Consider the following 13,252-nt stretch of genomic DNA (forward strand, 5'->3'; position numbering starts at 1 on the left):
TCTGCTTGAGTACCAATATCATCCATACATTGCCGTGTAAATAAAGTATTTATGCTAATTTAAATAATGGAAGTGTTGTGGGATGCAGGGTCTTGGAAAGACATTTGCATTTCATGGCTGAATTTTTTTGTTGATGAAAGATGTCGAAAATATCTCACGTTCATACAACAATTTAGTGGAGAAGCCCATTGACGATATTTTTGTTCTTTTAATCTTTTTGAAGCAATACTGACAATTGAACTAGTAGATTTTAGTGAAAATTACATTTTATACTTTTTTTTTTTTTTTTTTTTTTACAAGTATTATTTTATGGCTTTTTAAAACATGTATTCTCTTTTATGAGATTTTTGTAAAAAAATAATTATTATGCTATAATTTTGTAAAAAATCATTATTATGCTATATTTTTTTCTCATAATCTGATTTTTTTTAATTAAATTTGTCCATACAAACCAAAAAAAAAATTTAATTACCATATTTTTGCATATTAATAACTAAAATGTCATATTTATGAAAAAATTCCTAGATTTTATACACACGTACAGCCGTGACAAAATAATGTTCATGGATGAGTAAGGAAACATGTAGCTTAGAGATGTTAAGAAAGAAGAAGCTTTTCGGATTGGATAAAAAACAACTGCAAATATGTTCATATCATATTTGCTTCATTATAAAGCACATTTTTGTGTTTTGACGACATGAATGGGTTAAGAAGATCTTGTTTTTGCTAGCGAATATCTTAAATTTGTGTTGGTTCGTTTGTTCCTTTTCAAATTCATCTCTTTTGGCATGTTTTGGCTTGGGGTGCTTCGAGCTCTGGTCCTGGACCTCTCTCGACATCGCTCAACGCAAGAATAGTACGCCCGACATTATCTCAATCTTAAATGTCCTAACAATATCAAAATCAAAATCAAATGCAAGTTATTTCTTTTCCTTGATGATTACTTTTAGCTCAGAATTCACAGAAGGGAGAAGATAAGATGATATCTCGTGTTGTTTCTCTGTCTGTGAGTAGCAATCCTGAGTTTCAACTAAACAAAACCCCAGTCCGGTATTCAGTCTCACTTTTCTTTTCCTCTTCTTACCAACCCAAAAAACCAAAATCAGAATACCAAGTTGCAGTCGCTGATTACTTAATCAATCAACACAAGTTTTCCCCAGAATCTGCTTTAAAAGTTTCGTCTACAGTTTCTTACTTGAAAAATCCTCAAAGCTCTGATATGGTTCTGTCTTTCCTTCAAGAAAGCGGTTTCTCCCAACCCCATCTCGAGAAAACGATAAGAAAATTACCCGAATTTCTCTTCTCCAATGTCGACAAGTCTATCAAGCCTAAATTTAAGTTTTTCCAAGACTCAGGTTTTTTAACTCTGACATTGCCGAAATTGTGTCCAATTCCCCTTGGATTTTGTGGCTAAGTTTGGATAATCGACTTCGACCATACCTTTCGGTCCTCAAAAGGGTGTTGGGCTCAAATCCTCCTGGTTGCAGACATTTGAAGTTGCCTACTTGGTTTCTGAAGCTCGATTTGGAGGAGACCGTGATTTTTAATATCGAGTTTTTCAGGAGTTGTGGGGTAAGTTTGTCTCAGATTACGACTTGCATTTTCAATAACACTATATTTTTCCTTCAAAAGCCGAAGAAAATTATAGAGAGCGCTAAGAGAGTTGAAGAGCTTGGTATTGGTAGGAATTCAACTAGTTTTTTTGTGGCGACTCAGGTCTTATGTTCGATCAGTTTGAAGAGCTGGGAACTCAAATTGGAGCTATTTCGAGAACTGGGCTCCTCTCAAAATGATATCTTGGCAGTGTTCAAGAGGTATCCTCGAGTGTTCCATTCCTCAGAAGAAAATTAAGGAGATGGTAAATTTTTTGTCTACTGCTGCCAATGTTGATGTATCGTACGTAATTAGATTTCCAGAGCTTTTCACACTGAGTATTGAAAAAAGACTAAAACCTCGACTAGAGGTTATGGAGATTCTGCAAAAGAAAAATTTGTTTAAGAAGAAACCAAAATTGATTACAGTCGTGAAGATCTCAAACAAGAGGTTCTTGGAGAGGTATGTATTTCTTTATTCCAAGGAACTAGGGGAAGAATATATTGCCAAATGGCAGTTACAGACAACCAAATTAGTAGTTTAGAATTTGTAAGCACAGATACAGAAGAATGGATTATTATTATTATTATTATTTTGACCATCTTTCAACTGAGGTCAATCAGGATTTTTGATATATTTTTTTAGAGAGATGAACAGAATCATATATGATGATTGGTGTTATTATAAGTACTTTTCTGCACTGGTTTTGTTGCCTAATTCCATTGAATCTTATCTAGAACATATTTTTTTTAACAATTTGTTGATATGATGAGCTTGCTCTTTATTGTTAGTTAAGATAATAATATGTAACATACATGTAATGTAAGTACAGATGTTATGTAGAATATGAGTGAAGGAGAGAGCAACTATCTAACGTGGCGAAAGAAATTTTTTGATCTTACTAATTGTTGGGCTCAAAATATTCGGCCCAAACCCAAGTATTCTGTTACTTTAGGGACAAGTAAAACAAAACATTTAGGTTGGAGTAGAAGAGCCCGTAGATATTTTAGCAGGAAATTCGGTTATTCAAATAAGTAGATTGAACAACTAACTTTTTAGTATTTTTTGCTCTATAAATATCATTTTGTTAGAGTAAATATCACTTGAGCCATTTACACTGCCGGAAAAAGATCGAAGAATCATAGTTTGTCGACAAATACCATCCAAAATAGAAAGAGCACAATTACTGCTTCAACACTAATATAATTTTTTTGTAAGTTCAAATTTGTGCTCGTATAAGTTTTTGTTGGGGGTGATTAGGACCTGCACAACACAGCCAATACAGTGCACAAAGAATAACAATAAAGAAGAGCAAGTAATAGACAATTAAACAAACCCAAAAGTAATCAAAAGTAAAACACAAAAGAAAGAACACCAAGAATACTTGGTTCAGATACAACCAGTTTGGTTGATCCTACATCCAAGGTTAGGCATCAATGCCTAAGTCAAATCCACTATATCTGAAACTAGATTACACCCTCCAAGCTCTCAAGATTACAACAACACTCATCCAACTTCTCTTGAAACACTCTCTCACTAGAGTATTACAACACAGTTCTTGCTCTCAGCCAAAAACTCTCAGAAATTGAATACCCTTAGGTTGATCAGGCCTAAAATTATATATATGGCCGAGATACAAGAACTAAAGAGACAAAATGAAACTAACTGTAACTAACAACAATTAGTTAGTCTGTTACAACTTACTAGCGTCTACGCAGATGCAACTAGAGAAAATGTAGATGCAACCGAAAACAACAGACTACTGTGAGCTTTTATTTGCTATTCTTTTGATTAGTTGAGGAAAGAAGTCACAATCTTCACAGTTTTCATAATTATGAAGTAAAAAATTTACAAAGTAAAACAAACCAGCTTGATAAAGAGTTTTACATGATTATATTTAACAATGTCAAACTGTAATGCAGTTAATTACCCTTAAATTTTGACTTCTATCATCCTAAAATTGCTGTGGAATGTAGTAATTGAAACAATGGAAGCGAGGAGAAAGGTGCAGGGATTTTCTTTCTTTGGGTTTTGAAAATTCTTTGGGGAATTTTTTCTTCTTTAATAATTTTTGAAGCAATACTGAGAATTGAATTAGTAGATTTTATACACACCTACAGCCCCAACAAAATAATTTTCAGTGATGACTCGTGAGTGAGGAAGGGTTACAATTCCCAATCGAAATTGAACCAAGAAACCATGGAAGGTAGGGAGAGTTTGGAAACTAATATAATAATATTCCAAAGGCAAGATGAGAAGTTTGATCAACTGTGCATTATCATAATTCAAATTAAACAAAAATGCTTTAGTTCTCTACTAAAGTTTTTTTTATTTGTTTTATATATATATATATATAAATAAAGACCAGAGATGTGACTTTAGAAAATATACTTGGGTTGGACACGATTATCAATTAATTAATTATAATAATATTATATTATAATTTCCGTAGTCATAAAATTAATATGCATTTTTAAAGTAACATGTTATTTTGATGGGGGTAACCGGTTACCAACACATTATTAATTTTTTTTTTCTTCAGATCAAGCTAAGTAACTAGTTACCATCAAGATCAAAACCTGTATATTTCGGATCTATTATTATTTTTTTATTCAAGTTTAGGTTAAGTAGCCTATTTTTTATTTAAATTTCAGATCGGATTGTTATTAGTGTAACATGTTATATTGATAGGGGTATTTGGTTATCACCACATCATTTAAAAGAAATAAAAATTATTTTAATAGTGGTAATTGTTACCATCACATCACTAAAACATAAAAAGATATTTTATAGTGGTAACCAGTCACCACCACAGAAAAGTTAAAAAAAAAATGATAGTGGTAACTAATTACTATCACATCACAACTAGAAATATTTTGATAGTAGTGACCGATTAATAATATTGACACATCATTATCCACAAATAGTGTATAAAAAGAACGCGTGTCTAGCATCACTCTAGAAAAAATACCATATGTTTCATTTAATTTGTTCACCAGTTACCACTAGATTACTGAAAAACTAAAAAAAATGATAGCAGTAACTAGTTACTACCACAAGAAAGAAAAAACTATTTTGATAGACTAATCGGTTAATAATATTAATACATCATTGTATGCACAAATAGTGTCTAGAAAGAAATTGTGTCTAGCATCACTCTAGAGAAAATAACATATATTTCATGTAATTTTCTAAAAAAAAAAAGAGTAAATTACATTTTATATAGGTTTTGTAATAAAGTTTGCAAAAATATGGCTTTTTTTCAAACAAAAAGTTATTTTATGACTTTTTTTTTTTAATTTTCACTTTTATGGGTTTAGTTTCCCATATTTTTGTATAAAAATGTATTTATGCTATAATTTTAGTCTTAATCAAGTGTCCCATATTTAGTTAGTTAGCCATTGTGTTTCCTATACTAAGGAATAATCACAATATTTTTGCAAAGTAATGATATAAAAGCCATGTTTATGAAAGAAAGAAAAAAAGGGACAATTGCCGAAATATCTTGTGCGGTCAAAATTGGTCCAGTTATGGGCTCTTATAAACTTGGCCCAATAGTCAGGGCCCAACTTGAGCCAACCATCTGGAGAGTGTGGTAGTGCAGCAGTTTAGTCAATCAAAATTCTGGTTCGAAAAGCACAACGGCGGCATAGCCTGCAACACCCTTCGGAGACTGGGACTGGAGAAGTCGAGTCCCTTTGTAGAGACTTTCCTTCGATTGTGGAAACGAATTAGATAGTGAGTGTCTACGATAACCCAACACACTCGAAGCCATGACGACTCGTATAGCGCCGGGAGTGGGAGCGAACTTGCTCGGCCAACACTCGGCCGAGAGGAACCAAGATGCCACTGCTTACGTCGGCAATCTCGACCCTCAGGTGCTCTTTCACACTCTTCTGTTTCTTGTTTTTTTAATCAGTTTCTGCTTTTTCTTCTTCTAATGATAAAATGGTTCTGCTTGGAGGATTCTAGGGTTTAAATTTTTTATGTTTAGTTCTCTTTTTAATTCAAATTTTGGTGTTCATATCTACAATTCTTGTTCATTGCAAGTTCATATAGTTTTCTTCGTTGTTTAATTGCAGGTTTCGGAGGAGTTACTATGGGAGTTATTCGTTCAAGCTGGTCCTGTTGGTACGCCATTTCCTTCTCTTTCTAAGTAATTAGATATCATTTTACTGAAATGGGCTTTTGTTTTGGAATAGATTAGTACTAGCCTTGTGTAGGAATTTAAAGGGTTTTATTCTTTTTTGTTTCAGTTAATGTGTACGTTCCCAAAGATAGAGTTACTAATCTTCATCAAGGATATGGATTTGTGGAATTTCGAAGTGAAGAAGATGCGGACTACGTGAGTGATTTCAATACTACTTCGCTTTATGAGATTTTTTATGTTTATGCCGAGACTTGCTCAACTTTCATTTATATCTGGTTGTAGTTCAGAACCTTATTTTCATTATATTTTGCTACAATTGTACAGGCAATCAAGGTGCTTAATATGATTAAGCTTTATGGGAAGCCAATACGTGTAAATAAGGTATTTGTTTTTTTAACTCCAAAGAGCACTCGTGCCTTTTACTTTTGTATGAATGTATAGAAAATTATTCAATAAGTTATAAATGATGAATAGCTAATGTATTATATGTATTTGTGTGACTGTGATAGATTGTGTGATTTGTATGATTTTAGGCATCACAAGATAAAAAGAGCTTGGATGTGGGAGCTAACCTCTTCATCGGAAATCTTGATCCTGTAAGTTACTTCGACACTATCAGAAATCTAAATTAAAGTGGATTATATATCATGATGTTTGAGTTTGTAACAGATCCTTATTTTTTCTGGCAGGATGTGGATGAGAAACTTCTTTATGATACTTTTAGTGCTTTTGGAGTCATTGTCACAAATCCAAAGGTACTGCATATGACTTTAGTTCTTAGTGGAGCTTCTCATTTTCTTTGAAAAGAAGAAAATAAAATGGATAGACACAGATATTATTGTGTTCAAGAATTTTTTTGCAAATTAGTGTGAATAAATGTTTGATGTATTATTCGAACTATTAGAACATGCAGCACGAAACTATTGATCGACTTGCTTGTTCATGTGATGTAATGGAAATGGCCTTATTTTTATTTAGGTTAATCTTTTCAAATTTCAAGATATGGATTGCTGCCCATTGCATCTTACCATAGAATAAAATGACCTCCAGTCTTGTCTCAACAGTGTGATAATCAAACAAAATACATATGGGCTGGTTGAAAGTTTAATGCATATGTTTTTTACTTAATTGGCAGGTTGCTCTGTACATCATATGCTTTTGTAATTGTAGGTATGAAGTTGTTTATCCTCATTATTCTCTTTAATCAGTGATCGTTGACTGCACTCAATTACTCTCTGAGAGAAAGAGAGAAACAATTAAATTAATACAATTTTTATCAATGAAATGCTTAGAATGGTGTTATTCCAAATTCAAATTTATTAGTTTTTGCATTCATTTGTAGCCAGGCATGGTATAGATGTAATCAATTAAACTGGGTCTAATAAATGGTACTTCTCTTTTCCAGATTATGAGAGATCCAGACACAGGAAATTCTCGTGGTTTTGGTTTTATTAGTTATGATTCTTTCGAAGCATCTGATGCAGCTATTGAGGTATGTGGCTACAGGGCTAACAATGTTTTTAAAAATCAGCTTGTGAATTAAATGACTTGGATATGATTAGTTGGTTTTATGTGACTAATTTTCAACAAACAACCCAATATATATATACATATAACAATTTATATTGGATTATTGGTCAAGGTCAATACCAATTTGAAATAGAATCCATGAGTACCAGATTTTGGTCTCGCTCTAGTCCTTTTCGGGATAGATGCACTATCTTGTTCTGTTTTCAAAGTTAACGCATATGGATTAGCCGTATTATTTTTCTTTTTATTCTTAATGCTTGTCATATATTTTCTTCTCAACTGTGATGACCATGTATATACAGTCCAAGACTTAATCCTTTGTTTGTTACAGGCAATGAATGGCCAATATCTTTGCAACCGTCAAATAACAGTTTCCTATGCCTATAAGAAGGACACTAAGGGAGAGCGTCATGGTACTCCAGCAGGTCAGTTTCTTTTTTCCCTGTAAGATACATGGTACTTCTGTTTGCATCTTTTCACCATATTTATGCAATTAATCAGACCATTTTGATAGGAATGCTAACCGACCTTTCATTATATTGGCACTCTATGCATGAAGTTTTTTTTTTCCTTGTGTCACCTGGCCATGGATCTGCCTTGTTTTGTTTAGTTTTTTTTCTTTCTTTCAAAAAGTCACCTGTCAGAGAGCTGCTAAGAGTTGTGGTGATATCATATCAGTTGACAGGATTTAATAATAATTATTATATTTTTGGACATTACCTTCTGGCAGAGAGAGTTTTGGCTGCTAGCAATCCTACTTCAAAGAGCAGGCCTCACACACTGTTTGCCAGTGGACCTCCAACGCTTCCAAATGGACCTCAAGTCAATGGTGGTATGGGCGCTCCAGTGCCTCCACGGCCCTTTGCCAATGGTGCTGTTCCTCCTGGTCCAATTCCTTCCATGCGTCCACCGCCACCACCGCAAGGTTTGGCTTTCCAACACATGCAAGTACCAGGACAACAAGTTTGGCAGGGTCAGCCACAGCAACCTGGCCAAGGTCTTCCACCACCCATGATGCACCCACCTCCAGTCCAGCAGCAATATAGACCTCCTCCAAACATGCCACCCCCACCACAACAGGGAGTTCAACTTCCTCAAAGGCCTCTTCCACCACCACCCATGGGAATGGGAGGCCAACAACCCATGGGAGGTCCACAACAACCCCATCCCATGGGAGGTCAACAACAACCACATCCAATGGGAGGTCAACCGCAGAATTGGCGGCTACCACCACCGCCACAACAAAGGCCTCCTCATATGCCTCAGGGATTAATTCCTCCCCCTCCCCCTCCTAATAACCTCCCACCACCACCTCCTTCGAATTGATCCTAATCTAGTCTGCTGTTGTTTTGAATCCCCCTTGTTCTTTTTTGTTGCTTATTGTAGCATAGTTTTATATTTCTATACTTGTGGCTACTAAACAATTTGAGAGGGACATTAGAAGAGCTGATATATGTTCTTTTAATTTTTCTAATGCCAGTTTGAGAACTTTTAACATATATTTCTGCCAGCATGTTTTTGTAGATTTAAATCTATTTTCTTTCAAAACTTTCTTTAGTCGTGAAACTGGTCCATTAATTTCTCCAAGAGTTGGTAAATTTTTGTTCCCGTCAACAGTTGCTATAGCGAGAGATTGTATATCTAACTTGAGTATGAATAGGGGAGCTCAAATGAAATCCTCTCTTTTGCATTCCCATATTATATTGATATATTTGATTTTATTGAAAAATTATAATATTTTTGGAAATATTAGTAGTGATAATACTTAGATTTTTTCGGTAATAGTACTAAATCTATAATTTTGGTACAACGGTTAGTACTCATTGTTGACGGTCAGTTAAGTAACCATGTGGCACATTTTTATTAGTTTAATTGACAGCGATAATACTCAATTTTTTTTAAAAGTTACACTTTAATACTAAATTTTTTTGGCAGTAATACTTAAATCTATAATTTTGTTGCAACCGTTATTTCTCACTGTTTGTTATCTGCCACATGGTACATATGTATTTTGGGATGATTTTATACTAAATTATTTAAATATTATATAAATCATAAAAAATATCAAAAACTAAAATATGCAAATTCGAAACAACTCAAATTAAAATTGAAACTCAAAATCATCCCAAAATCTATATTATTAATTAGTTTTTAATAATATTTTAAATTTTTTTGAAATTTAAAATAATTTTTATAGTATATAAATAATTTAGGGATATTGGCGGCGAATATCTAAATCATTTTAAAAGTTACACTTTAATACTTAAACTTACGAATATAAAAATATGCCAGATGGATATCCTTTAATGGTTGCACAAAAATTTTTGATTTATGTATTATTACCGAAAATAAATTTTGCTTATTAAAGTGTAACTTTTAAAAGAAAATTAGTATTACCGTCGCCAATATTTCTATTTTTTTAAAAAAATAATATATTTGAATAATGTTTACTTGTTAAGTCACATAAGAGTATGGAAGAAATTTTATTAGCACTCTGTGTTATTAAAATTATACGCTGTCAAACAAATTTTGTATGATCAAATTTACATCAGAACTTATTCTTTATTTTAAGAGAAAATGTAGAAGTCAGAAGTGATAATTAACGCAAGAAATTAACGAAACATCGTTAATTGTTGCTTGTACTGTACATTTGGATTCTGGGCCTTATTATATAAAAGATTTCTCAATCCCAAACTCCAAGGATTTTTAAATCTGATTAAATAAATGTCACAAATTTTAAAATAAATTAATGTTATTATATAAGAATGACCAAAATAATAAATTCAAAATACAAGATGCTAGTACAATATAATGGAGATTTAACAATTTAAAAAGTATTAAAAAAAATTGGTTTATATATTTTTTCACCATGTGTTTTGTCTCATTATTTATTTGAATTATATATTTTGATAAATTATTTTTTACACCTTATATTTTATAAAATAATTAAAATAGAATTCTAAACCGGATTTTAGTTAATAATTTTTAAACTAAAATCACAAATAATTTACCAAATTAACAATTCAGAACAAAAATAAAATCATTCTGCTTAAAAAATATGTTGTTATATTCAATTTTTTCTTTATCAAAATTAAGTTTATGATTCTATTTTAACAATTTTACAAAATATAAAATCTAAAAAATAATTTATCAAAAATACAGACTCTACACAAATAATAATACAAATTACAATATAAAAAAAATATAATCCAAATAAAAGAAAGAAAGAAATGCAGAGTTTTGTTTTTGATTCAAAACAGTATCGAATGTTAATTCCCTATGAAAATAAAAGAGAAGCGAATGGTTTCAGCAGCATGATGAAAAAGACCACCGAACGGAAACGATTCAGTTTTGTCTTATGATGTCATGACTGCAAAAAAAAAAAAAAAACTCAGCTACTCCTGTAATTGTAATTAATCCCAATACTGCTCAACCATAGATGACAATCCAACGGTCAATAACTGAGGAAATTTTAAGCATGCTTGATAAAACAACAGTGACAGAAATGTAGATAGAATCTTCAAGAGATAATACAAGAGAGAGACTGAGAGAGAGAGAGAGTTTCATTGAGTTTTGGGGAAACGAATCTCTGAAAAACTACTGATACCGTGTTTGTGTGAGAGACTGTTCTGTACATGTATCCTAGGCTCTTCACTACTTGTAAATAGAGTACTATATATATATATATAAATCACTACTGCTACTGTAAAAGACTTAACATACTATACTACTACTACCACTCCTACCATTATTGTATATCGATATATCATACCAAAAATCTCACTCACTCCTCTTTCATAGCCCCACATTGGGTAATTTTGTAATGACTTTGGCGTGACCTTTACGAAATTTTACACATACACAGCAACAGTCACGCTTACGCCTCAACCCCTTTCATTTATTTTTGTTTGAATTGAACGAAATTTAGATAAGTAGTTTTTTCTTCTTCTTTTTGGATATGATAAAAATAGTGTGTTACTGCACAGTCGAAAGCATGAGCCTAACAAGAAATCATTTCAGTCCACACAAAAATATCCCATATGACTACTACAATTTTCTTTATTGTTTATAACCTCTTTTACTATATAAAAAGCCATTACAGACGCATGGACCCAAAATGTGCACAAGATGAATCATAACCGTTGATAGTAAGTAGGGGTTATTTTTCGACGATTGATCATTATTATAATCAAGCGTTTTGGCTAAATCATTGGTCAGAGTCTAAACGAACCAGCTTAGCTATAACTCTATTAGTTCAATCCATGTTCCCAGTCAAAACGACAGCGTCCATCAAAACCGCGGACTCTTAGGAACAAAGTTGAAGTTGAAAATGGGTCCCATTGACTCCAGGTCTCACGCCGGGACACTCTCTGTTTTTCTTCCTTAAAATTAGATATAATGAAACTACTGTACGGATTTCGATGACTAATTAATCGTGTTACAAAACAAGATTAGGAACCCAGAAATGGTTTGTTAATACAAGTTGTTAAAAAAAACAACGTATACTATTGCACGTGAAAATGCATGAGATAGATTCATTCACGTAGGTACGACTTAGTTAGTTGTACAATCGTGTGTGTATATGTACACGAGTCAAATTATGCATAAACAAAGAAGAAAATAGAAGAAAAGCACTTCATTCATATATATACTAATATGTAAAATAATATTACAAGATTATGAATACTAATATAGTTAATTAATTACTAAGTACTTTTATATTACTACTTTTCATGATTTTGGTCAAAGAGCTCTAGAAACTCTTCGACTAGAGAACAAAATTTCCCAAATCTCCGAGAAAGCTCGGACGATGATCCCATGGTGGTCTCTCGAATTGAGAGACAAGAAACAATGTAAGAGCTGTTCCAAATCCTTATCCTCAAACATTTGCTTCTCCAAAATCATCTCCATCATCGACCTCTTAAAATCTTCGTACGGATCAGCCGACTTCTTCACCACCGCAAAACTCTCCCTCACTTTCCCATCTACAGTACAAGGAATCATCCTCTGAAACATCGAAAGCCTCGCAGGAGTGGTCTCGGCGGCGCTCTCCGCCGCCGAAGACGCTGACGATGACGACTTCCTTCCCTGTTTCGAAACGCACCGTTTTGACGATTTCTTCTTCTTTTTCTTCCTCGAAGATCTCTTGTAGTTATTGTTACTTGGATAATTATTATGGTCCAGTGCGACCTCGCGTATGGTTTCCAGCTGGGTGTTGAACTCGGACGACGAGTCTGAAGTCGATAAGCTTCTAGAAGATGAAACCAACGTCTCAGTTTCTTCGTCTTCGTCTTCTTCGTTGCTGAAAAGTCCGCTCTCGGCTGAAGAGGTGCTGATTCTGAGTAGTATAGACCGAGCTGCTGATGATGTCGTTTTCTTCTTGGGCCGTCGTTTCTTCTTCTTTTTACTTTCAGCGGACGAAGGAGGCGGCGGAGGAGGAGGCAAAACGTCGTCGTTTTCAGTTTCTGAACGCCCCGAGACTGACGAAGTGTAGATTTTTCGGCGAGGGGTTTCAACGACGACGTCGACGTCTTCGTCGTCGTAGACCTTGGCGATCACGTGCCAGTTGTCCTGTTTCTCCCACTGGAAGAAGGTTTCGTCACGTGATGATCTAGTACTACCAACATTGTCGTCGTCGTGGTCGGAGAGGGTGGGTTTTGATCGGCTACGACAGCATCCCACAGACATGAACGCGGCAGACACGTGGCGCTTCAGGAAAGAACGGTGGGGCTTATCACCGGTAGTGGTGGCGGGGTGTGAGCGGTGTTCTGGAAGTAGTACTGTGGGGTTGACCGTAGAGAATCGGAAGATAGATGGGACTGGATTGGAGGGGTCTTTGGAACTACAAGGATTGATCGAAAATATGATTTTGGAAATTCGAAGCCTGAAACGTTTCGACATTTTTTTTTCTCTTGTTGTTTTACCTAGTTTTGTCTGGGAGCGTTAATGGTAAAATATGCAGAGCCCAAGGATGAAGCT

General features: G+C 33.9%; 2 protein-coding genes across 2 annotated transcripts; one reads left to right on the forward strand and one right to left on the reverse strand.

Moving 5' to 3' along the window:
• The first annotated feature begins 5,205 nt into the window (after positions 1 to 5,205).
• Positions 5,206 to 8,772, forward strand: LOC133812599 (uncharacterized). The gene is made up of 9 exons (XM_062246387.1): positions 5,206 to 5,471; positions 5,676 to 5,724; positions 5,850 to 5,938; positions 6,068 to 6,124; positions 6,277 to 6,339; positions 6,433 to 6,498; positions 7,149 to 7,235; positions 7,605 to 7,698; positions 8,004 to 8,772. Exons 1-9 carry the CDS (start codon positions 5,367 to 5,369, stop codon positions 8,597 to 8,599), a joined length of 1,206 nt encoding a protein of 401 aa, XP_062102371.1. The 5' UTR covers positions 5,206 to 5,366; the 3' UTR covers positions 8,600 to 8,772.
• A 3,136-nt stretch (positions 8,773 to 11,908) lies between these two features.
• LOC133780673 (transcription repressor OFP7) lies at positions 11,909 to 13,252 on the reverse strand. The gene has a single exon (XM_062220263.1). The coding sequence runs from the start codon at positions 13,172 to 13,174 to the stop codon at positions 12,017 to 12,019; it is 1,158 nt and encodes a 385-aa protein (XP_062076247.1). The 5' UTR covers positions 13,175 to 13,252; the 3' UTR covers positions 11,909 to 12,016.

Source organism: Humulus lupulus, chromosome 1 (genome assembly GCF_963169125.1).
Source record: "Humulus lupulus chromosome 1, drHumLupu1.1, whole genome shotgun sequence".
Lineage (NCBI taxonomy): Eukaryota > Viridiplantae > Streptophyta > Magnoliopsida > Rosales > Cannabaceae > Humulus > Humulus lupulus.